General features: G+C 36.2%; 4 protein-coding genes across 7 annotated transcripts in view; 1 reads left to right on the top strand and 3 right to left on the bottom strand.

Moving 5' to 3' along the window:
- The window catches only part of LOC122396892 (adenylosuccinate lyase), a 37,556-nt gene that overhangs the window by 9,742 nt on the left and 1,768 nt on the right, over positions 1-26,046 (top strand). For both annotated transcript variants that reach the window (XM_043395635.1, XM_043395636.1), the window contains 2 exons: positions 25,402-25,605; positions 25,685-25,967. In XM_043395635.1, coding sequence (XP_043251570.1) covers positions 25,402-25,605; positions 25,685-25,967 — 487 coding nt within the window. The remainder of the gene's footprint in view (positions 1-25,401; positions 25,606-25,684; positions 25,968-26,046) is intronic.
- On the bottom strand, positions 352-4,469 carry LOC122396893. 3 transcript variants are annotated; one of them, XM_043395639.1, is made up of 10 exons: positions 4,294-4,469; positions 3,360-3,502; positions 2,897-3,032; positions 2,198-2,827; positions 1,654-1,737; positions 1,476-1,551; positions 1,273-1,350; positions 1,107-1,212; positions 960-1,042; positions 352-891 (listed from the first exon to the last, which is right to left on the bottom strand). In XM_043395639.1, the coding sequence occupies exons 1-10, from the start codon at positions 4,455-4,457 to the stop codon at positions 802-804; spliced, it is 1,590 nt and encodes a 529-aa protein (XP_043251574.1). In that variant the 5' UTR covers positions 4,458-4,469; the 3' UTR covers positions 352-801. The 3 variants fall into 3 exon arrangements, with proteins under 3 accessions (XP_043251574.1, XP_043251573.1, XP_043251572.1); XM_043395638.1 differs by having other exon boundaries at positions 960-1,055; positions 1,114-1,212; XM_043395637.1 differs by lacking the exon at positions 4,294-4,469 and adding an exon at positions 3,647-3,814 and having other exon boundaries at positions 960-1,055; positions 1,114-1,212.
- LOC122396895 lies at positions 7,504-11,499 on the bottom strand. The gene is made up of 4 exons (XM_043395641.1): positions 11,161-11,499; positions 10,171-10,382; positions 9,907-10,092; positions 7,504-7,916 (listed from the first exon to the last, which is right to left on the bottom strand). Exons 2-4 carry the CDS (start codon positions 10,258-10,260, stop codon positions 7,686-7,688), a joined length of 507 nt encoding a protein of 168 aa, XP_043251576.1. The 5' UTR covers positions 10,261-10,382; positions 11,161-11,499; the 3' UTR covers positions 7,504-7,685.
- On the bottom strand, positions 22,389-24,703 carry LOC122396897 (protein snakeskin). Its single transcript, XM_043395642.1, has 4 exons — positions 24,537-24,703; positions 23,351-23,557; positions 22,963-23,082; positions 22,389-22,808 (listed from the first exon to the last, which is right to left on the bottom strand). The coding sequence occupies exons 1-4, from the start codon at positions 24,585-24,587 to the stop codon at positions 22,698-22,700; spliced, it is 489 nt and encodes a 162-aa protein (XP_043251577.1). The 5' UTR covers positions 24,588-24,703; the 3' UTR covers positions 22,389-22,697.

The raw sequence follows: 26,046 nt of genomic DNA, 5'->3' as shown, positions 1-26,046 counted from the left end.
TCAATTTTTGAGCAATCGTTGGCAGCGGTGAAGCCTCCCCTTTAAAATGGTTTTTGGTTTTTGACGATCCGACTTTCCGTTTTCGAGATATCGTAATTTATGTAAAGGGGTAATTTTTTTAATTCGACTATCGCTGTCTCCGTCTGACGCGTCGCGCCGGACCTCTTTGTCGCACGTGAGTCGTGACTGTCGTGACCTAGTTTCGTAGTATTTCCAAGAATTTACTACGCACTGTTTACTATTTTCGCGCGCGCGAGTCCATTGATCTCAATGAACGTAAACAAACTCTTCGGACCCTTATATCTCCGAAACTAGCCACCGCATCGACTTGAAATTAAAATCGCTATATCTCCGGAACTAATAAAGCTATCGACTCGCACAAACGCTCATTTCAAAGGTAATTTCATCCTCTATTTAATGATCATATCATCTACCATAATTTTTGCTATCTTCTATATTTATTCTCACATTTACTTTGACGCTACATACCCAAAGAAGTTTCAGCAATTCCTACTGATCACACGACTAGTGTATGATAACACTCGATCATAAATTGTTTATTTAATTGAACACAACTTTCTATACATATAATGCAAAAATACTCATTTGACCGGTCATGGTAGGAATGGGTATACATAAAGTGCCGGTAGGTTTAGTGTTAAATCATTTTCTTAGCAGAATAGAATTACTTTTCAAAATGTACATAATTTTAAAGTAACTTAATACGTACACGCTAATGCTACCTGTGCATATTTTGTTAATACTAATTTTCCTTATATCGGTTCCATGCTCGGTCTATAACTATACTTTGGATGGATTTACTAGGGTTGAATGCACGCGTGTTTGTACTTGACCACATTTGGGACAGTTGTCAGTCTTGCTCCGAAAACCCTGAAAATAGATTCTTAAATAATCGAGAACTTATGATATTCAAATATTTTAAATTAAATTTTTTTTACGGTTGTTTCTTCCTGGCTGCTTTTTGCGCGTACAACGTTCTTGCACACTACGCATCTCAAACGCTTCTGCTCGCTCCCGTCGTCTTTATACAATACCTAAATTAAATAAACAAATGATATCACGCGTGAAACATCTATTTATCGTGCATCGTACTTTAATTGTGTTCGCGGTGGCACAAAGTTCACAGTACACCCTTCCTCGTTTGTCTCTGTAGACACTGTAGTATCGGAAGGAGTTCGACGTTGGGTAAGTCTAAAAATATTAATCATTTTCAAATCCATAATTTATATGCAACAAAACAGTAGGATTTACCTGTAGTCTTCTGCAAGCTCGACAAATATTTGTGTCTTTTTCGATTCCTAAGGCTTGCTTTTCTCCTACAAACAATCTCTATAAAATATTTTATTGAACTGTATTATTTATATTAAAATGGTCAGCGTTATGTACGTGTGGGCTTTTCGATCACGAAACGAAAGAAGTATGCTTTTATGTTATTATTGTTTATTTAAAATTACCTCAGATTCTTGTTTACCGATAGATAAAACATCTAAATCGTCAGAATACGAAGTTTGAATGTCCGTCTCAGCGTGTCTAAATATTCACGTTTTGATTTCCATAGATTACTTATTTTTATTATCAAATATAATTAGTCCATTCTGGCCGAAAATTTAGATCAATGTGTCGTTTGCTTACGTTAATTCGGCAGGCTCAACTTTGTTTTTCTTTCGTAGGAGGCGAGTTCTTTTAGGTTTGATCAAGGAAACGTCTATGTCAGTTCTAAAAGATTATATATTATTTTAAAACAGTCGTTGTACATGATTTTATATAAACGGAAATTTAAGTTCGTTAATTGCAACATTTATACACTTCTCAATTCATATCGATGACTTACGATACGTCAAACGAGATTAGAGGCACACATGTTATTGTACCTTGAAAAATAGTGATTCAAGATTTCAAAGACACTCAAATATGCTAAATGAAGCATGCAATGCTTTTATTTTAATTAAATAAAAATCGTGAAGTAAAAAAAATATATTAAAGTCGAAAAAATTTCAATTTCTCTTAATAAAGTGAAGAAGTTAAATTTGAGGGGCTTGACTACCCCTATTTGAAGCATTATTTGATTCATGTCGAGATTCACAGAGAAATGAATAAACTTTTATTCTACAGGGTGACCCACTTCATCACTTTATAAGAAATAAAAAAGCAATGTCTGCCATAAATAATGTCTTACGTTTGCGTTCTTGTGTCAGGTTTAGCCACGGGCAGAGTTCCTCGTTCCACCCTCGTGCTATCATCTTGCTTTCTTATCGATTCGTCGGCTTTGTCACTCTTAATACTCTTAAAAGTGATTTCGTTGACAGTTGCATCGTCAACGTCACTTTCCATTCTCACATTCTTCGCGTTTATTTTAGGAAGAGCCTCAGACTTCTCATCCACTCCATTTTTATCCGTTTCATCAACCGTGGGTGTTGATATATCATTCGTTTCCAGCAGTTTGTTATCCGTTTTACTGCTTTCGATCGCTTCCAGGCGATTTATTACTTGAGCAATTTGCTGCACCGGAGAAGGAATTTCAGGGTTTTCGTGAACAGGCGCTGAATCTGTTACGGTAGATTCCACGATGTTTTGAGAGTCTGCTGCTTTCTTTGTCGAGGGGTTAACTGATTTTTGCGCAGAAGGGTTCGTCGGTTTCTTCGACGGAAGTTTAGTCGACCCTTTTTCAACGTCGTTCGTCGTTTCTGCTTTTTCTTTTTCCGGTATCAGCATTTCGTTGGGGTTTTTGGCGGGCCTCTTTCCTCGCGGTTTTTCCTTTTGAAGCGTACTCAGCCTCACTTTCTTCCCTCCGGTAGAGTCGGGGGTGCTTTTGCCAACACGTTACGAGAATTAGAATCACTTTTCAATGGACACGTTCTACAGAAAGATATCTTACGTGATGTTGACTTCGTCGGTAGCTGTTTGACTCGACGTGTTGGTTTTCTTGCTCGGCGCGACGGAGTAGGATGCAAGCGTAAGTTTAGTGATGGTTCCCGCCATTCCCGCTATTTTCGGGTCCTCGTGTTGTCCACCTTTAAAAAGGCGAACGTCGGAACGTGAGATCTTGGCGGATAAATGGTTCGATAAAAGTGTGAGGGAATCAACGATTTGTTCGAGATTTTAACCGCGTTTCGGTGAATTCTGGTATTTTCTCGCGTTAAAGAAATAATCATTTTGCAACTTTTCAATCGTATATTTGTCACATTGGTAATGGTTGTCTTATAATGTTGAAGGTTCACTGCGGTTGTAGGGAAATGCGGTAAATACGTTACACCGGTCGTTAATTAGGTCCAAATAAAGTCAATTTCTTTTCAAGTTATCGCCTGTACTCGCAACCTGATGGACTGGAGCTTTCTCACTCGTCAACATTCCGTAGGATTTTTGGTCCGGTTGCACCCATTGCATTTGATCCTTGGTCAGTTTTTTCTCTTGATCCTGTCGCTGCGTTTGTTGCTGCTCGCTTTGCTGCGGTACTTGCACTATACCCGCGACGCACCTGCAACTATTTTTTTTACACGAGATTAAAATCATGAACTCGATTAGAAAAACGTCCCGGAAATAAGGCCTCTTTACGTAGACTATGCAAGAATTTTTCTTTCGAGCATAAAACTATTTTGCATTTTTTAAGAAATACTTCGAAACACACCTCGAGGAACGATTATTATTTTCTTTACGTCGGGTGCAAACAATGATTTATAGTCAGGTAAGTCAGTTTTAATATTCGTTCTAAAATCAACTTTCATGAACTTATTAGGCATATTCCTATCAATTTCTATATTCTTCTTTCCACGCTCGTGTGATCAAAATTCCTGTACGGAACACTACACGATAACTGCATCAAAATGCAGTGGAGGGAGTGGTTTCGCATCTAAGTGGCGGGGAAATAATTGTCAATATCATCGAACGACAATTATAAACAAAGTGGAGTTATATAACCTGTCGTAAGACAACCGTATTGAATAGCAATACGTTTCTGCTGTACGGAGACGTATGACTAATCATACGATAAATCATTTCATGCGTGACCCCCGTTAGAATTATGGTCTAAACAGTTGCACGAAGGATGTATGTAAAATTTATCGTACGATGAATCATTACTACCTGCTGCAGCTCCAGCAGAGTTGGATACAAATTTCTTGTAGATAAAAATCATCAATATTAATATTTGAGATCACACGTAGCTACTACGTCTTTCTAATTCCTATTTATAGCCAACGATTGTATAGAACATGGAATTCGTTTATTGTAAAATTATTTTAGCATGACACGGAATGTTTAGAGTAGGATACTAACCCTGGACAACACGGTACTCCTCGAATGAGCTGTACAAGGGCTGGACAGGGTGAGCACGGTGCTGATTGCGTTATCGCTTGCATGTCCGCGGCCGTCGAAAAAATTTGCAATTGTCGATTGCACAGGTCGCATTTGCTCACCGTTTGCACCGGCATCTCCTTCATGCTTCGTTGTGTCTGAGAAATTTCTTCTAATTAACAAAGTTACCCAATTCGACACGAAGAAAAACAATAATCTTGACAGCAAGACGCGCTCTGTCTTCTACCCCCCAACTATCAACTTTGCTCGAATTTTGTAATCGTGACTCACTTGACTCTCTGTGTGGAACGTTGCATGACGGTCTGTTTGACATTCAGCACTGTCTAATTTGGACACTGATTTAGCACTCGTCGGACAATCGACGTACTGTCGTCTACGTCCGTAACCGACTTTTCGATAAGCGTGATCAGGAATCCCCTTTTCATCCCCCGATGGTATTCTGAGGCTGCTGACGCTGGTCGTCAAGTCGTATTTGACCGTCTAGATTGCAGAGAGACACCTTAAAAGAGACGTTGGTACTCCAGGAACATAAATTACTTTGTACAAGTTACATTAACATCATAGTATTATCGTTGAATTTCTCTATTATAATATTTATCTATTTTACTGCAGATATAATTTTTTATTTTATTCATTTCTAAAATGATGGATTATTGGTAGAATTTTATAAAGAAAACGTCAAGTATAATAATAATCTCGTGTTTTTTATTATTTTTATCACTGATGGGTCTACTTACGGTACACAGAGGATGACAAATGTTTTTCTGGAACAGTATTTCGGCTTGATTCGTGTAACAACACTGCTTGCAAAGATTGCAGTTTCGTTTCCAAAATCTATAATAGAACACGTGATGCTTAAACGACATAAACATTGGAACTAGACTGCAATAATTTGAGGCTTACGCGAGTATCATTGCAACTTCGATTAGAAGGATGGCGGACATTAGAAGACTGAGGCACAGTATTGTCAAAATATACCAAAGCATAGTAGCATTATAAACAGATATTAATAAAATTCCAGCAACTCCGAAGAATATTACTCCCAAAAGGGAGAAGAGAAACATCTGCAATAAAGATTTTTTAAAACCTGATTTTTGGATTCGTGAAATTCGTGAGATCTTAAAATCTAGAATTTTTTAAGGGAAACGTTTTTATGCGAATTACCGGAAACGAGTGCAATTCTCCACCACTGAATTGGCTGATCAAGTCGATCGCCAGAATGAAAACGTAGATCCCAGAAAGGACGATAAGTAAAATGCATGTCGCAGACGATACGTTCGTGTCCCCAGCAGCGATAGTGTAAATTACGAGGACGAAGATCAACAGTACCACTAGCTGGATCAATCACAGAAAATATGTTATCAGTTTCGATTCGATCAACGCTGATAGAATGTGTGTTGTACAAGCAAGGTAACGTCAGCGGCGTGTAGCAACGATCTATGCATTTTAATGATCGATACTTGCGAACTGGAATATTCTCAGCGGTCTAATGACCAATTTAACGCAAGCTGTAAATCCTCGACGGTCGTCCGATTTTTCTTTAAAAGGATTTAAACTTTGAAGCCAGTTGCTTGTACCTGCAGCGTACGGGAATTGTAATTTTTTTTTTTTTATCTCACGATAGCGGGAAAAGAAGGCAAAAGATATTTTCTGAGTTCGTTAACCTTCGCATGTCATGGTTTACTTGCTTTCGCAGATGATTGTTTTTATCCGTTTTATATCATCGGTCGAACCTCTAAATAATTCATAGAGACTTGAAGTGTCGTCCAGGTTTTTTGTTTTTAAATTGGATACATCGGTTGTCGATAAATCTTCAAATACTGATCGACGTTCAGAGAATACTTTGTTAGAATCAAGAACGAAATAAGTAAGTTAACCTATTATGCTATTATCTAAAACAATTTTTAAGGAGCTGACCTCGTAAATAAAATAATTTGTGGATTTTGCAATTAAATGTTGCACAATGCCAACAGTTTATTTTTATTAGGTTTATAAAATAATAAAATCTGTTTATTTTTCCACAATTTGCTTCGTACATGTATTATATGTCAAGTACTTAATTAAATTCAATTTTTCTTTATACATTTTTCTATGTTTATCCTATATTTAAATATATTCGTTAAAATAATTTCTTTTAACATACATCAATTGTAGTCCTAATATTATATTGGACGGAATTGTTTTGATAAAGCGGCATATATCTGAATCGATAAGCGTGTGATCGATCGTGAATGGTAATTTTTGGTCTCTTTTTTTTATAGCTACGATTAGTAGTAAGAAAAAGTACAACCGTTATTTTAATTAGGAATATTCATGGCAATTCTGAGATTGAATTATGTAATACGCGTAGAACGTATAATACATTAAAGATATTACTAGTAGTATTAAAGTATTTAATTATAAATGTAATGGTACTTAAAATACTAATTGTATAATCGTTCGAGCTTTGGATTATAGCATGATGTTAGTAAAAATTCATATAGTTCGGTGGATCTCCTTGCATCCTTAAAACGCAAGACATGTTGAAAAGATCTTTGGGTGTTAGTTTTAATAATATTCTTACGCTAAATCGTTAAAGTTATTGAGAACGTATTGCATACGAGAATGGAAATAAATCGAAAGATTGCTAGAACTTACCAAGCAACAGTTTGCAGAATCTAATACTCTACAATGTAATTCAATATATTATTTAATTTGTACATTTTCTAAAAATGCTAACACAAATGCTTCTCTTAATTCGTTACGTGTCAATAAAATAACGTATCTCCTACGTAAGTGCTAATAGTCTATTAAAATTGGGCGGCGAATATTTGGCTTAAGAATTAATCTTCAATTGTACACAGATTTTTGCTTAAACAAATTGTGGACGGCGGGTCGTTTCATAGTTACTTCGTGCTTAGTTAAATTTTAGAAAATCGTTCTGTGGTGTTGGGTAATATGTAATCCGACTATGCAGTTCGTCACGATTATTTCTATAAAGTAATTACACGATGATTGTTACATTATTGTGGGGAAATTACTTCGTAGAACTAGTCGAATTAGATTTTCCCCAAGAATTCTAACGCATGATCTGGAACACATTAGGTGGAAATCTTTTCCGTTTTATTTCTTTATCGTATCTTTAATCTCTGAAAAGTCTCTAAACGTCAGTTTTTTCATTGTTTCTTCTTCATAGTTGTAAAGATTAGTTATATCGTATTAACACATTACTGACTAATTGTCACTCATGACATTATCGATTGATAGTTTGTAATCTATTATTCCAAATTTATACTGATCACTATTTCGTACATGATTCCCTATGAAGTTAATTACTGATTTATTTTTGTCTTTCTAATGGTCTTTTTTCCTTTTCACTCCGAGCTCTTCGTTGAATACCTTATAATGAGACCAACTTCTACGATAAAAACCACCGCGTCCACGAATGTGAACACCGCGCCCGATATGAACATGTCCATGTACTGTTTACTCGGATAAAATTCGTTGTTGCTGTAATAAGGGTCGACGATCTTCCTCCAATCATAGACAATTACGGTTCCAGCGACGATGTGTAGAAGCGCGCCAAGCGAGGAGAACAGTATCAGCTGGAATCAGAGCAGATCAATGTTGCTTCAGAGTGCATTCTTTATTTTAATTTAATTTCGCAGCGCGAAGGAAAAGCTAACCGTGGAATATAAACCAATTAATTTATACATTTTGTGTTTATTCAGTTCCAGAAAATCAACGAAATTGTTGCAAGAAGCTACGAAGAATGTCTCTATCTGATGTACTTCCGTGATAGTAATGTTATTAATTACTAGAATTAGCCTGTATCAAAAATTTTGATCACTGAATCTGAGTTCCATCCAAATGAAAAGTATCATCTTATTTTTTTTAAATTTCTTCTGAAAACAACGATGTTTCCTTTCCCATGAAAAGTTTGTTTCTTTTAAATATCGATATGCGAGGAAATTTTTAATATATTTTCCCCATAATTCTCGATGAACTTTAACGTTTCGTCTATGCCATTTCTTTCATATAAAAAAAATTATTCACTGAATTATCCTCTGTTGGATATAGCCAACGTAGGTAATATCGATCGTTCACATCTTGGTCTTAAACAATTCTTTACTCCGTTTAAAGGAGACCACGGTGTCATTCACTTTTGCGACGAAGTCTCTAATTATTTTACGCGTTATCGTACCGGTGTGGCATGAACGATAATAACTATCACTATTCTCCGAAGTAACGAGTCCCCGATATTACGAGTTCCGATCGCTAAGCACGCATAAACGTCGCGAAAGTAGGTGGTTGATAAAATACGACGTATGGGAACTTGGAAGTAGTAAATTTTAATCAAACTAGAACGGAACAGGCGTCTATACTTTCAACGTTTTGTTTGACCATACCCGTTGCGACGCGTTGCACAACATTTTTTAAACGTAGTGCTATAAATTTTATGATAATGATTGCTATTAAGTTTACGATAACAATTTATCAGATTACAAATATTTTTTATATAAAGTTATAAAATTCTACAAGAAATATGGGGAGAATATTTGAAAAATTAAAGAAAGAATATGGATCATCAAATCTCATTATAGTTAATTGTAATATCAACATTCTGGAGCACAATCTGCAACCTTAACTAGTTTCCTAGTGAAAATTACTCTCCACTATTTCATAATGTCATGTTATTCGAATTATGGTGTACTAGATTATATTTTCAATATCGATAGTTGGATCGATACAGTTATTTAGCAATAAAAAAACAGGTAAACCTTCGTTTAGCAACCTTGAATACCCAATGAGCTCATTCGTGATCATTTTTTCCGAACGTAGATCACTTTATAAGACAAATATTTGTAAACACGTCGAAGCATAGAAATTTATCGCCGAGTAGTTGGACAATGTTTGAAGTTGAAGATTAATTAGCTAACAGGTCATGCGATAATGTAGCTGTCAATAGAAATAAATTGACAAGACGTTGTTTCCATTGTTGTTTTAGGAGCCAAAATATTTGAACACGGTCCCCAAGAGTGGTATCGTCTACAGTGTTTGAAAGCGTTTCAAAGTCCAGCTATTCAGAATTCTGAGCTTCTGACTTCGAACACAAGCACTCCTATCATGTATAATTATTGAGAATCACTAGTATAATCAAATAATCGCGTAGAAACGTGAAAGCGATGGATGTATGGGTGCACGTACGAAGGACATGACGCATCTGTTAATTATCGAGTGCGTGGTATCTGCGACGTCTCAGCTGTACAAATGGACTAGGCTCTTGATCGAAACTAGCGAAATACAGGAAATTTTAGTCTTGACGGTGGATGTATGCCCAAAATATTGAATGTGGAATGCGAATTTAACGCGATACTACTCCTTTCGTGATCGTCACGCGATCCCTCGACCGTGTCACTTTGTCAATTTATTATCACCAGACACGCCACTTAATCTGGATTGTAACTCTAAGACTGTGGCTGAAACCTTCTATAAAAATACAAGTTTTCCTCCGTTTTCCACGCGCTATAAGTACTCTTTCCGTCAAATTTCCTTTTCTAAATTACACGATGATTTAAATTTTTTATGACTCACCGTTCGTTTCGGTATGTTGTCTCCGAGGAAATGACAAATGATGAAAAGCGTGTTGATTATAGTGTAACCGGCGATGGTGATGTAGATTATCGCGGCATGGTCGAGCTTGAACCTCGTTCTGGTCAAGATTTGTTGGAAAGAGTTGAGCGGATCGACTATCAGTCCGATCGCAAACACAGCCAAAACCTGTGAAAATTGAAAACAGGAATTATAGTAACTCGAGAAGCTCGATCGTAAAGTATTTTAACGACGGAGATTACTCACAACTTCTACAATTTTTATGAGAAACGGCAAATGCGTTATGATTTTACGCTTCTTGGGGGCGCGTTGATCTTGCGGATTGTCGTCTGCCATTCTGACTCTTCGGTGTTTTCCTTTTCCGTCACCCAGTTTGAAAAATTTCGGGCTCGCCCTTTGCTCGCGATCGAGTTTTCCCGCCTTTTGGTGTTAGTCCTCTCTCATCGAGCACATCGACCCTAGTTGGTAGCAAGTAACGCGATAATCATCAGAATGAACGTAGGCAGGTTGTACGTAACCCCATGAACTGGGGACAAGCGCTGACAAAAAGTGATTTCAGTGCACAAATATACCTACAACGTTTCATTTTTCATGCAAGCTCGTTTCATATATTTATTTATTACTTGGTAGATTCAATACTTTATTAAATTATTAATTAATTCCAGAATCTTTGGGCATTTATTACGATAAGTTCTATCACCCACTATTAATTACTGAAATTTTGTTAATTCTTTAAAAATTTTTGCTGTCAGAAATGCATGTATATTCGAAAACAATAGAATTAGAACTTTATATAAAATATTGTATTATTCGTAGAAAATGTTTTTATCGATATTATGCAACGCACAGGCAGATATTTTCTGATAGACTCAGCATTCTTAACATTCGTAACTTGTACATATTATGCAATCAGACGTGACTGAATAAATACTGCACTATGCACCTAGCTTTTTTAATTCCGTTCTTCTTGTCGCGAACAATTTACGCGCTCACCTTCAATCCTGCAAAACGCTACACTGAAGGTTTCAAAACGCGATCATAAAAGTGAGCAAAAATAGTATTTAAATGTTCGTCAGAAAATTTATTAAAATCAGTGTTAGTCGACTTTCAGAACGTAGTCAGATATTACAGATTTGACGTTTAGACCAAACGAAAGTTTTCAAGATAAAAAAACCAGAATGAGATACTCTGTGTCGAGGCACGTTTGCTAAATTTTTAGTATCATTTAGTACACACCTTCTTCCAATACGCACGCGTGAGTCCCGTTCTACGTGCAGCTCGCGGCAAAGGATGCCAAAAAGGATCCTTCCTGCACACGTGTTCGCTGAATCGTTTCGAGAAACCGTGTTTTACCGACACTTGTTCGACAAGTTCCCGAATTATGGCGATCCACGAGCACGCGTACGTGAAAACTTATCGACGAATTTAAGCAACGAAAGGTGTTCAATCACGTTGTTGGTCCCCGAACGATGAGAAATCGAGCATGAACCGCACAGTTCCACACGGTGCAGCGGCACAAGTCAAACTGGAACGCCATGCACGACACACCGAGCCTACGTCGTATGTGCAAGTTGCGCAGGCGGTCTGCTGGCTTTGTTAGAGCCAGGTTTACCGTATGACCGTGTCGTAGCCACTTACGTACGATTGTGTCACTGGCGCGTAATTTTGCGAAAAAAGGGTCGTCGCGGTCTCCTATGCCCTCTGCCACGGAGTCACGCCTCATTCGCCATTCTGCGGCAAACTTGATCGACTGTCACCAACAGCTAACATTACGAACTCCAAAATAGCACACTTCCACTCTTTGACACTGTTTCAATCGCCAGCTATCGCGTTTAAGCCGTTTCTGACTAGAACTTTTTTAAAAAATTCATTTTAAGTGTTCGCGTATCGTACGAAATGCTTTTACCCAGCAGAAATATCATTAAAAGTGTTGAATTGTTGATGACATTACCACACCTTTTACACGCGGAATGACCTATGGGGATCGATTCGCGTAAAAGTGTCAGTAAGTTGTATTATAGGATTATAGAGGCTATTAAACCATGTAAAATTGTCCTTTATGATTGGTGTCTGCACTTAGTGCAGAGCTATAGCATGGCCCAGTTATTAAACTCACCTCCTATAACTGATATTTTAAATTGGTCTATTTCCTCTAATCGTTTTAGTTACGACTAAATTTCTTTTATAATTGTTCAGTACTTAACCTCGTTGCATAGGAGTGCAATGTCCTGTTTAAAAATCAGTTGAGTAAATTTTGACTCTACGACAAGTGTAACAACTTGATTCAAAAATCACTTACATGTTTTCTAACCCATGTTTCTAGGGTAATCCTCAGAGATGAATAGAAGTGGATATTTTGTTGCACGAATGAGTATATTTAGATTCGTTTTACAGAGTGAAACATAGAAGAAGCTTGAAAGCCTCTGGGGGGCTGGCCAAAGGTCTCTTATCATACGAATCATCGTGAAAGGATACTTAAATGATACCATCTTGACTCCAAGTATATTTGATGAGCACGTTTTCTCTTGGGACTCCCTTTCTAAATCGAGTTTATTTTTCATTAGGCAACGTGGACGAAACTTGCATGATTATGAGTGAGACAAGATCGACAAATATCTATTTTCCACTGAGCATGAATATCTGAAAGCACTGAATTTTGGGAGTCATTGATCGTTCCCTAGAAATTGAAACTTAAAATCGAAGACTATTTCTATTGAAAACACAATTCATTCAAAACGAAATTTAAATATTAGTAAATTCCTATTTAACGAGTATCCAATTTTTATATCTCAAAATAATTTATATCACTTGAAATTTTAATTAATGTATAAAATTTATTCTAAAAAGGGGTCAGTCGTTCGAAGTCCCCGGTAGAAGAAATACGAATACTCACGTGACTCACTGTGGGTGTGTGTGCTATTGTCGTAGTCAATGACGTGTTATTATAATAAGTAATTGAAAAATTCAATGTACACATTACAATAAAATGACATTGTTCTCTGTGTACACGCTTCGCCGTTTGCATAATTATTTGGCAGGGCAAACAATGATACGTTTTTGACAATATGTTATTATGTTGCGCTAATGTCCGGCGACACTGAGAACGTACGATACAGGGACGATTTTATCATTCAAAATTTTATTCGAATAATAGGTAACCAATAATATCAACTTGCAACAATTTACTCACGACGATTATTCGATCCAGTAAAATTTTTGTTTATTCATCGCGGAATATTTCATCCCATAATTGGGATTTTGATTTTTGTTCAACGAATGATGGACAACATTGAAATTATTATTTTATACCACATCTGGTATGATCGTAGACGAGTTGAATCTTTTATTGTAGAACATTGAAACACGTATAAGTAATCTTTATCATTAAACGACATTCTTTAAGAAATCAGACACACATTTACATTTTCCCATCGTCCAAGTAGGATAGTAGGACAGATACGTGTCTGTATTGGATACCTATTTTTAGGAACATCCTGTCTATTGATAAAATCGATGAACGGAATCCACTAATATCTCGTGGAAACGCAAAATGCTGGAATAAAAGTTCGCGACGCGTCGTCAGGGCTCGTTCGTTGTTTTTTACGACGCAGAAGGATTCGACGTAGCCAAAACAACTGACCGAAACCAGGAGCCGTGAGCTGGGATTTCGAAAAGTCGCGTAACTGGAGCCTGGAACGAAGGGCGAGGTAACCGCGGGATTTAATTCATGAGCACGTGTTGTTGGTGCGTCGGAAAGCATGCATCGGAACATGTTGGACTTCACGTGACTCACGGTGTATAATTTGCGTGGACGTATTGCGGATGTATACACGTGCAAAACCTTGGAGCCACAGGCCAGCACGACGTCTTGTTTAAACATGCATGAATAAAAGTAGGATCGGGTCGAGAACGCGAGCAATGGCGATTCGAGTTTTCTTCCTTCAACCGATCTGAATGGCAGAACGCTAGTCGAATTGCACGATCGTTGTGCAACATTGCGAAATAATTGCCAGCTCCTTCTTCCTTGATTCCACGCGGGGCATTTCACACGCACCTGCATTTTCTTTTGCAAAATTTTTTCACGAATATTTCTGTCCATTGTAAAGATACCGAGTCTCTCGTATTTATTCTTCTCTTAAGAAAGTGGGTGACTTTGAAGGAATTCAAACACATTTCTTTTTTGTTCAGAGGATCATTTTTTGAATCTGTTAATTTATACAGTCAATAAATGTAGTTGTGTTTCTACGTAAATTAATTGAGTCGTTTGAAATGGTGGAATTTTCCAGACGAAAAAAGTAATTTCCACGTTCGAAAAATAATTGTAACAATGAGGAACGCAAAGAAATCGCGAGTAGAATTTTACACCCGTAAGTTTATTGCACAACAATTGATAAAGTGTGTTACAGAAAGTTTTAACGTCCCGGCCATGACACCGCAAACGTACCGTAGTATAAATATTTTAATGGTTAAAAATATGTCAGTAATTTCACGTATGATAATTACGGATCAAGTACAAGTCAGCCTCGACAGGAACTATCTTCTTATATCCGATATCGACCATGGGTTTATAGTACAAAGTATAATTTTATGACGAATAAGGAGGACACACTTGGGGTACAGGAAACGTCCACTATCACTTTCGTTCGCGATAAAATGTTGGAACAAAACCGTGGCTTAAAATTCTTAATTAGAAAAAAAATTAATTCGTTTCCAGAAGTAAATATAAAACTGTACAAAAATATATTAAATTTAATTCTTTGTATATTTAACAATAGAGATTTACACTCCTGGCTAAAGTTGGATGTCTGTAATCTATAATTTAGTATTTAAAGAGTTGATAGGAACTTCTTCTTTCGTTTAACGTTATAAAAAATATGAAAACGTTACGAGTGACGTAACCAGCACGTCTCATAATAGCGAAGAAGAATACTGCTGTTACAGGAAAACTATACTACGTGCATGTATCGTAGCAAAACATACTTGTCCGTACAGGTGTGAATACTATTGCGTTCATGAATGTGCGTAGATTACGTGTTTACTGGGTCAGTAGGTGCGGCTCGATCTCCAACGATGATCACGATGTGATCTTCCCGTCGATCGTGAATTATCCGCAACAATTTCCGCTTAAAAAATTTCACTACCAAAATTTCAATTATTTCATCGTCCTTAAACTCTTAATCGTTATATAATCCTCTGTGCAAAACGATTACAGGGCCACTTTCACAAATTACTTAATCGTTTACCTTATACGTACCCTTTACCAAAAGAGATTTTAACATCCAATACCCTAAAACTATTCTAAACGTTTATGAGCAGAGATCCACATTAGAAAACATATTTCACTATAATTAATTTGTATTTTCTTATAAAATTTGTTCTTATGATTAAAAAAAAAAATTACCAAGACATAATAAGCTATTTATCTAGAATTTAAAGAACATCAAAATGATAAATCATGTGATTTATACTATTAAACTAATATTCTAATACATAATTTCCTTTGAGACGAACGACTGATGTTTTTGAATTAGAAATTCACGAAATTACGCTCAGGAAGAGATTTACATCATACGATGCAATAGGTACACATTTAAACATACTACACGTCTATAAATTGTCTCATGGTAACTGTCAAGGCCAGGCGTACGGTTTCTAACTCCATTATTGGCTGGCAGTGCTTCTAAATGTAACCTAATGCATACAATTAAATTTCGGTTGAGTTACTCTCGTCGGAGTTCTTCTTGCAATTAAAATTTACAATTTACGAAGATGAAAAGATAAATATAATACATATTTATGAAATATGGAATTTAGAATTTATATATTTTTCTTTTCATTACTAAATGATGTAGAAGACACTTGGATTAAAAATCTATGTATTTCAAAACTTAAAATTAGTCCTATCACACCAATTGTTTTTCGTATATACCTACGTATAGTAATTCATAATCGAACACGTAGAATGGCCACGTTTTACATGAATTTTTTCTTGTTTGTTAATGCGGCCGGGTTTTCAAGTCGAACCTCGAAATGTTAAATTACCGTCAGCGCTCGTAATTAACGTGATTATGTATCCGGATCGTGGGTGTGGGATCGTACCGGTCATTCACGATAATTACGAGGTCAAGTAGACTAATTGATGCATATCGTGGTCGCTTTGTGACCCTCCTTAAGTTCGTTCGCTCGTAGATTGGGGAAAAAACGTAATGTCTTCGTTCAGGACTTGGATATATTCTCTTTCTTTCACCGACTTTCAAATTGTCAGCCTGCATTCCGTACAACAAAAGTTTATTTTCTTACTTATTATGCTTCGCTAACGTTATGTTACCTGTATTTCTTTGAGAAGGGAGATTGTTAAGCAACACGGCGGACCACCACAGCTATCAACGATGCAGAATTAACTATTAAAGTGATCGTTAGTACAAACTCTGGAAAGCTAAAAAGGAGACACTTTCGATTCTCGTTCGATTTAGCAGACAAATTATTAATACATATATTTCTGTCAGGTTTGTATATCGTTCTTTGTTTTGTAGTTCTTGAGTATATGATTCTCTCAACATTTTTCATATTGTATGACATTAGAAATTTCTATTTCAGATATTAAAATTTCTTAAAGAAATAGTAGTATAAGAAAGTTTTGAACGTACTTGTTATCGCTGTCAGAACGATGACTAGTGTCAACTACCCACACGATCCACTTGTAAAGTTCGTAAACGCCACAAGCCAGACTCCCAGCCGCGCCAATCACAGCGAAACATATTTCCTTAATAAATATAGGCATATATACAGGGTGTTTGGCCACCTCTGGGAAAAATTTTAATGGGAGATTCTGGATGCCAAAATAAGACGAAAATCAAGAATACAAATTTGTTGATTGAGGCTTCGTTAAAAAGTTATTAACGTTTAAAGTTCCATACCCACTGTAACATTTTTTGGCGAAAAAAAATTTTCTCAAATCGCCCTAAAAAAATTATATTTGGCTGCAGGGGTCAATCATAATCATTTTCGGTCAATAGACATATCCCCGAAATTCTATCCACTTTCGAGAAAAAAATTCGAGGAAGTGTGAAATTTTTCGACAAAATTAAAAACTTTCAAATTGTTCTGGAAAAATTATTTTCGGTTGTGGGGGTCAATTACAATAATTTTTGGTGAATAGACATACCCCCGAAATCCTATTCACTTTCGAGAAAAAAATTCGAGAAGGTGTGAAATTTTTCGACAAAATTAAAAAATTTCAAATTGTTCTGGAAAAATTATTTTCGGTTGTGGGGGTCAATTACAGTCAGTTTTGGTGAATAGACATACCCCCGAATTCCTATCCACTTTCGAGAAAAAAATTCGAGAAAGTGTGAAATTTTTCGAGAAAATTAAAAACTTTCAAATCGTTCTGGAAAAATTATTTTCGGTTGTGGGGGTCAATTACAATCATTTTTGGTGAATAGACATACCCCCGAAATTCTATCCACTTTCGAGAAAAAAATTCGAGAAGGTGTGAAATTTTTCGACAAAATTAAAAAATTTCAAATTGTTCTGGAAAAATTATTTTCGGTTGTGGGGGTCAATTACAGTCAGTTTTGGTGAATAGACATACCCCCGAAATCCTATTCACTTTCGAGAAAAAAATTCGAGAAGGTGTGAAATTTTTCGACAAAATTAAAAAATTTCAAATTGTTCTGGAAAAATTATTTTCGGTTGTGGGGGTCAATTACAATCAGTTTTGGTGAATACACGTACTCCCGAAATCCTACGCAGTTTCGAGAAAAAAATTCTTTCCCGCAATTATAAGCCTCGATCAACTAATTGGTATTCTTGATTTTCGTTTTATTTTGGCATTTAGAATCTCTCATTAAAATTTTTCCCAGAAGTGGTCGAATACCATGTATAAGATATTTAATGATTGTATGTCTTTTGATAGCGCGTTTTCGTATATTGATATATTCCGTACTTTTTCACTTACTCACGAGAAAGATATACTCGTAATTCGCGAATATAACAAAAATGTCGCAAGAATTTATAATTATATAACCAATTATGAATGTTGGCACTAGAATCCCGAAACACGGATACTCCAAATAGGGCTCCACTGGGCTGAAATACACTGCTGTGCCAACTATACAAGCAGCCTGCAAAAGTATTAATGCAAGAAATGACAGGTACACGTCTCGTTGCTAAATTAAATCGTTCATAATTTTCCCAACTCTTTTTGGAATTTGTACTGAAATCTTTAGAATTTGAAAACTCTACATTTTCCTTGCCATATTTTTAAACTACGTAAAATACCAATTCGGTGACATAATATTACAGATAATTTTAATTGTCTAAAAACAGTTTAATACCTGTGATATCCGTTCTCTCGCTATTAGGAAAATGATTCATTTTCCAGTCTGACTCAGAATACTTCGTACAATGAACTAGTAAGTTTCACAGTAACAACCGTCATTGTGAAGGCAACACTTACGTATTTCCTTACATTTCTGCCTGAATAATAATCATAGACATTACGTGGTTCTTTTTATGTAGTTTAAGAATATTAAAAATATATTCTACTATTTAAACTCGAACTCTAATCTAACACCTATAATTAAGAAACAAACCAGGGATATTATTTTCCACATTAACAATGTTTTGTCAACGTTCAATCTCAAGCCGCGAAAATGTATCGGCATTTTGTCCATTTCTTCTTCGTCGAGCACGAGAGTTCATCAAATCTTTGACAGTCGCGATTAATGAGAAATTCGTCGACCCTATTTTCCATTCAAATGTTTTTTTCTGTAACCGAACGACTCGATTATTTCGTATCGATTAAATCGTGAGAATTACCTACCACCGTTGATGTTCCCGAAAGAAGAAATCTTTCCAGAAGTGACGTGACAGGAATAAAAAATGAAAGGACCCAAGGAACTCGTAACAAATATTAATTTCGTGCTGAGACTGATTGAATTCGTAAGCGATTTACGGGATCGAATATCGTGTATTTGGAATTTCTAGGAAGCTTCGAAGCTTCGTTACGTTTGGTTATGTTGTTTAGGTGCTGTGTCTTCTGGCAATACTTTTCTTTACCAATGGTGTCGGATTTGTGATGGTTTTAGCCTACCATGGTTGGCTGTATTTGTCTTTCTTTTATCTTATATCTTACGTTTGCGAGGAGCCAAACATGTGGACGGTACGGAAATAACTTTAATCAATTTAATTATAAATAAAAAAGTTTTCCTGTGAATATTATTTCTTTTATTAATTTTTTACTTTTGTTGGAGTTTTTAATTTTTCTGCTAGAACTAATCGTTTACCAAACATTACAGGAAGTGTTCGCTCTCGGAATATACATCGTTCTCATGTTAATCACTGCATTTATGGACTTATCGAAACAGTGCATCGTACCTTTCATATTAGGTAACGGAACACAAATTCACAACTAATGCTTACGAATATGATAACATAATAACGACGATTTCCTTACCCTGTTGCAAAAGTCACGCCAAATTTAACCAAACGGTTTTTGACATTTTCAGCCGCTTTGATAATCGCAGATTTGGTGATGCTTGTCGTGGTCAAACGTTAAAAGTAACTCGAAGACGAAAACATTGAACCATTGGAAAAACGACTTCTCTACGCACTGAACGCGAGGCTTTTTAATTTAACAATTTGTATGCAAGGCATACATAATTTAACGATAGTGAAAAATGTTGTTTGACACCTACATTAAAACTGCACGAGGAAAATAGCGGCACTGTACACGAATAAATAACGTTTATTTAATTATTGTTGACGTTTACAGTGGTAGATGATTGCACAGTGGGCTTTCGTATATTCACGTATTCCTCGTAGGCCATGTAGGCAGCTTCGCTGAATAACACGATGGAATTCGCTGAAAATTATCGAACAATTCGTTAAGAGTTTACTGGGAGACCTCAGTAAATAAAGTAACGTGTCACAAACTGTTTTCTCAGAATCCAATAAAGAATCTTTCTTCTTTTTCTTTCAATCAAATAGCAACATTTTATTTGGTTCACATGTCGCGTGGGCGATAAGACTGTTTATTAATTCCAAGTAGCTAGGAATAAATCTGAATTGAAAGTAGGTGGAGTTAAGAACGCGTTACTTTCCGCAGCAGTTTATAGGAAAACATTTCACAACATTTTTCCACAAGTTTGTTTAGTTTTCCAACGTTTGCATAAAAGTTTCTTTGAACGACTGCCTTTGCTGTCGAGGAATCCACACACTTGGAACTATTTAGAACGCGGTCACCAAGAATATGCTACGTGTGTGAAAGTGTTCGAGATAAAATTACCAGAGAATTAATAAAAAAAAATGGAAAGTGTTAGATTTATTCAAGTATGCACCTAGTAGAAGCATTCCAATTTTCAGTTCGCTGCGATCTGCTTCGTAATCTACGGAGGTTCTATTACGTGCCCTCTCGATACCTGCTATAGCACCTATCAAATTGAAAATCACTCCCAGCGAGAAGTACATGAATTCCTAAAAAGAGAATTCGAAAATAATTGAATATTAAAATAATACAATGAAGCGTCTTTCAAGTGGAAGCGTTTCAAAGATCTCGAGATCATCTTTATTTTTTTTAAATAAAACTTAATACTCGTATAAGTATATTTCTTTTTAAAACTAACTGGTAATTTTCGTTGCTTCTCAAACACGTGCGTCATCGCGATAGAAAAATAGATGATAGTATACGTCGACGAGTCGATGCAATAAATAACCCATAGCCATCTTGGTATCAGGTACTCGCTGTATTTCGAGAGTTCCTTGAGGCAAACGACAGCCATAATCTAAACGACCAACAAACGTTGACTATGAAAATATTCCCGACTGGTTGACAATAGGATGCGTTTTACCAGCTCCAGAATTTTCAAAAGGAAGCTGAAGTCTCTCAGAAGACGAATTGCGAATTCGAACATATTTGTTAAATTTATTAAAATTAATCGCCTTGAAGTTTCACAATCGTCGTTGTTGACATTGTTTGGAACTGTTTCCGACCGTACAATTAATCGATTGCTCTTAAAACGAATTTACGTTCACATCGATTAAAACGTAAATTGATTAACAGGCATTAATTCTTTGGTTTCGTTTATTTTTTGATAAAAACACGCTCGAACATTAACTTCGTCGTCGTCGATATTCCCAACCGATTGGAAGTTTTAATCGTACGTGGCTTGTCTCTGGCTACGTGAACTCTTCATGAAACTGGGACCCTTTCCCAAAGCTTGCATCACAAGCAGAATTAAGTCGATGATGAGTAGTACGATCGCCACTGTCAAGGAATAATAAAAAATAGGAAAATTCGTTATGGTATTACTTCTCTTATACTTAAATCGTTCTGTTCTTAAATTTATGCCAAAACAATACGTGTGTACATTAGATAACAACGATGATTCTACTCGATTCGTGGTATTTTCCAGTTTGGTAATACCAGAACTTTGAATTTCAGTATTTATCGAATCGTACATTCATGGTTCTGGCATAAGGGAAATAATATTGTACTTATGACTCACCCAGGGTCAGTACAATAAAAATTGTAAACCTCTCTTGATCGTTACCTAGAAAATCGATGCAATCAATGCGTGTGCACGTTACAGAATTATAAATCACACGAGTTATAGTGTTTAAGTCAACTCACCGTACACTATATATTTCGATTCATGGTCGCGAATGGCAGCAATAACCGTAAAGATTAACATTATTATCGACGCGAGCATCGTTAGCGATTCCTGAACGAAAAGACAAATTTTTCATTGTGCGATTAATATCTTGTTAAAGCTTCGATTAGTTTTAAACCAAACAGAGTTTTTAATTACCAGAATCGGAGTTGTGTCGAACCAGATGTAACCGTATAAATTGATCACTAAATACACAATAACGATTAAATAATACGCTTCGAGATACACAAAATGATAGTAGTGTTTCGTGGCCACGTCGAAGACTAAAAGTTCCACGATCACCATTAATATCTAAAATGAAAAGAACCTTGTTCATCGTGTTAGTTTCGAAGACGCGATGGCTTCGAAAAGATTTTTATTCAACTTACGAGCACGATAAACTTTAGCACGAAGTGAACATTCGTCCAAAGTTCCATGCAAGCACGACCCATGGTTGGACTTCAAATTTAAATATATGCGACTTCGAAGTTATTTCCATGTACACAAACAGTAAAATCAGGACGTACACGATCTTTCGATATCGTAGAATTAGAGTACATCCACGCTGTGAAATTATCGCCGTATTGTTCACAGTTGTTTCAATCGATAATAACCCCTCCAATGTTTGAATTATTGTTTCGAAAGTGGACTTATTAATCATAAAGTTTGTCGAACTATAAAATTACACCGTTGTACTTTACGAACGATTACGTGCTAGAAGAATTTGTACTGTTATAAGCAATGAAGATCTAGTAATTATAAAAATTAATTATTATTTCCTACATTATTCTCTATATTTAGTAATACATCTTATTCGTAATATAAGTAAAAAATATTATATCGTGTGTCATTACATGCGTGTTCGTCATTAAGTTATTTAAATTAAAAGGATCGAACAATTGTCTGAATGATTTGTCTTTGACAATTATTGATCAACGAACGTTTCACTGACCACCATCGAATGAATTCGCTACATGAAAGATGTTTTTATTTCGCGCAGGTGACGTGTATTGAATTTTGTTGTTCTCTGCAGCGAGCAAAGGGCCAATTATTTTTTCCTGTTTATAGATGTCACTGATTGGAATCAGTATGGCGTGATGATGGTTACGCGTTGCACGATTATTCTAAAAAGTCATCGCGGTTTTTCGCGAAATGTAGAAAGCTCAGTATCAGGTCTACGAGATACGCTGCACCTTCGATGACGCATAGCGATCCGACAGCAAGACCCACCTGAAAATTTGACAATTTTTATATAGCTATGACAGGTTGCATCGAGAATTAAATCGAGAATTTTCCAAAGCTACGATCTAGTTTCGCTTCCAAAGCCTTCTAATCTTATCGTCTCTCTACGAGCAAAAATGCCACGCTTGTGTCATTTTATTACCTGTCTTTCTTGGACAATAGTATCGAATTTATGTTCCGATTGGTAACCGTGCCAATAATGAAGCGCTGTACCACCCACAGCCACGAACATGAAGGTTCCAACGAAGTTCATTATAACTTCCTGAAAAACAACACTCTGTTAGAAGGAATCATTAAAATATTAACATTCACTAAATGTTTCGTTCAATTAAGTTTCGTTTAACTCGTGTAACAAATTACAATTTTTAATGTGCATATTTAGAAGTTGTGATTCGAATAATGAGGTCTCATAAATCGAACAATCAGTGTCATGCATATATGCATGGCAGTCAACGCGTTAAGGGGAGATTTCTATTCCAGAGTGATTTGAATACAAAAGTTTTTATCTAGAATTCAAAACGTGATCTTACAACAAGCGTTCTCTTGTGGTTCAGGCTCCCAAAGCAGTAAGAGATGAGAACCACACTGGTGTATATGAAGAAGCCCACCAAAACACCGGAAGCAACGATTTCTGCGTCTGGATTCTTGTCTTCGTTCAAGTTCCATGTTCCTCCGACGCCTAAGAATTCCCCCTTGTATCCCGTTCGATACAGGATCAGGATAATGAGATTAAGAACCTGAAAAAGTAATTGGCCACGTATAAAAACGTCACATTTTTAAATTCGTATACTTTTGTTACTTCTAATCAGAGTACGATCGTCTCAAATCGAACTTTACGAGATCTCGAACGTAGAGTAAACGCGTAACGAAGCATAACATATATTCAGAGATTGAAATTTGGATGCAGTGTTTAATCATTTCTGCTATTGTTTAGTTTTACTAAGTTTTTAGGAAAGATTGATTTCGGCAGAAAGTAGAACTCTCGTATCGCAATATCGTACATCAAAATGGCGTCATATCGCTTTGCAAACAGAATTCCTTATCGTACAGCGATAAGGACCGAAATGAATCATAGAATAGCGTACAAATGCTTCTTGAATGAGTCTAGTTACGATGATTTATCAACGCTGAGGTATTGCACTAATTGGAGGAATCTGGGCGTCATTGGCCGCCGTAACTTGTCACTCGATCGAAATGCGTCTAAACTTCGATAAAATTGATAAAAAAAAAGTGACTATTATTTAAATAACAGAATTCTTCGCGTGTCACCGTTAGTAACGATTTCGTAACACGCCATCGACGTAAGATAACGCGGGACAATAAATATTTTCAACCGAATGTCCATAGGACTGTGATTATTATTTAAAAAAGATATTTTGCGTTCAAACAACGTGGACATATTTTCGTAGCTTTTGCTTTCATTGTTTTGTAATATGACTGGCGTACGACAACCTGAAGTCAATGAAAGTTCAAGTTTTGATATTAAAATATTTTAACGCTAAGCTAAAGCGCGTTGACACACAAAAATTCTGATTATAAAATATTAAAATCGGATCTTATCATTTTTTAATTTTCACACATTCGCCACTTAATTTCAACCTCTTTATTCCTCGACACACAATTGCTATTTCCCGTTGTTTTACACGATTTCTCGATGAGTTTTGAGTAATTTTAATCAAGTTACGAGTTTCTAGAATAGAAGGATAATCCGCTCACCAACTTGAGAACTTTTACCACTATACCCGCCACACTTTCTAGGGACACCATGTTTACACCGTTTGAAAACGTTCTTTCCACGATGAAAATGTGTGAACAGAATGAAATTCACAGCGTTCTGAATGCCTTCGACCCAGTACCAAGCCCTCTTTATCTAATCAGATGATATAGCGTACGTTGAAAGAGGGATAAGAAGTATAGAAAGCACCTGCACATTTGTTGTATTATCTTCAGCGATAATTCACCTCGATCCCATCGAAATATAACGTTTGTTGTTATTCCCTTTCTTAACAATGGACTTTTCGTGATTTATTTGACTCATCTTGACGAAACTTCGATCCTATCGGTACATTCTTCTGATACGAGAGCGTGTATACGATTATTTTTGTTAATTTCATTGACCTAATTAAACCATGCTCGTCATAATTAAATATGACACATTACTTGCAAAATTAAAATAGGGTAAATAAATTTGGGTATATTAGAAATTAGTTAGATAAATTAAATGTTATTATCATTAATGACATATGTACTTATAATGATAGGAATAATAATTACGACGATCATTAAAATATTATTAGTTATTTTGATCTGGATTATAAACACATTAGTAGAGTTTCCACCCTGCTGTCACTGCTAATGAACTTTCAGTCTTCGTTCTATTATTATTACAGAAAAATAATGATAACTACCTTTAATTAAAAATGATCTCTAAAAGTTTTTTTATATGTAAGATTCTTTTTCCAACGCTAAGATCAATCGCTTCTATGATCGTAAAAATTTAAATAGTACGAGTTAGACAAATATACAAATTCATTTGTACATAAATAGAACAGTGTCTAACTCATATTTGAAATTGTTTCAGGAGCTTGGCTTGGCGATTACACCGGAACAGATTGCTGAAATGGAGTCTCATATCGACGACATCGACTTTGACGCCTGTGCAAAAGAAGAGAAGGCAACCAGACACGACGTGATGGCTCACGTTCACGTTTTTGGAAATCAGTGTCCCACGGCTGCCCCCATCATTCATTTGGGTGCAACCAGTTGCTACGTCGGGGACAATACGGTAAATATGCAAATATTAAAAAAATTTGCGAAGCAGAATCGTATCTGACGTTTTTATTTGATTTCCACTTTCCTCAAAGGATCTGATGATCCTACGTAACGGATTCGACATACTGTTGCCAAAATTAGCGAACGTTTTATCGCGTCTCGCGACATTCGCCACGAAGCATCGCGATCTACCGACGTTGGGATTCACTCATCTTCAACCAGCTCAACTGACGACTGTTGGCAAACGAGCGTGCCTCTGGATCCATGATCTACTGATGGACGAAAGGGCTCTTCGACGAGCTAGGGACGATTTAAAATTCCGCGGAGTAAAGGGTACCACTGGCACCCAGGCCTCGTTTCTTCAACTATTCAACGGTGAGCATATTTCACATACATTAAATATTACGAATATTTTATACGAAATGTTTTCAGAAATCAATGAAGACAGTTTATT

Source organism: Colletes gigas, unplaced genomic scaffold (genome assembly GCF_013123115.1).
Source record: "Colletes gigas isolate AHSC1104 unplaced genomic scaffold, ASM1312311v1 Colletes_gigas_Sc00008, whole genome shotgun sequence".
Lineage (NCBI taxonomy): Eukaryota > Metazoa > Arthropoda > Insecta > Hymenoptera > Colletidae > Colletes > Colletes gigas.
The sequence above is the reverse complement of the archived record's forward strand: the minus strand, read 5'-3'. Positions and strand labels throughout refer to the sequence as shown.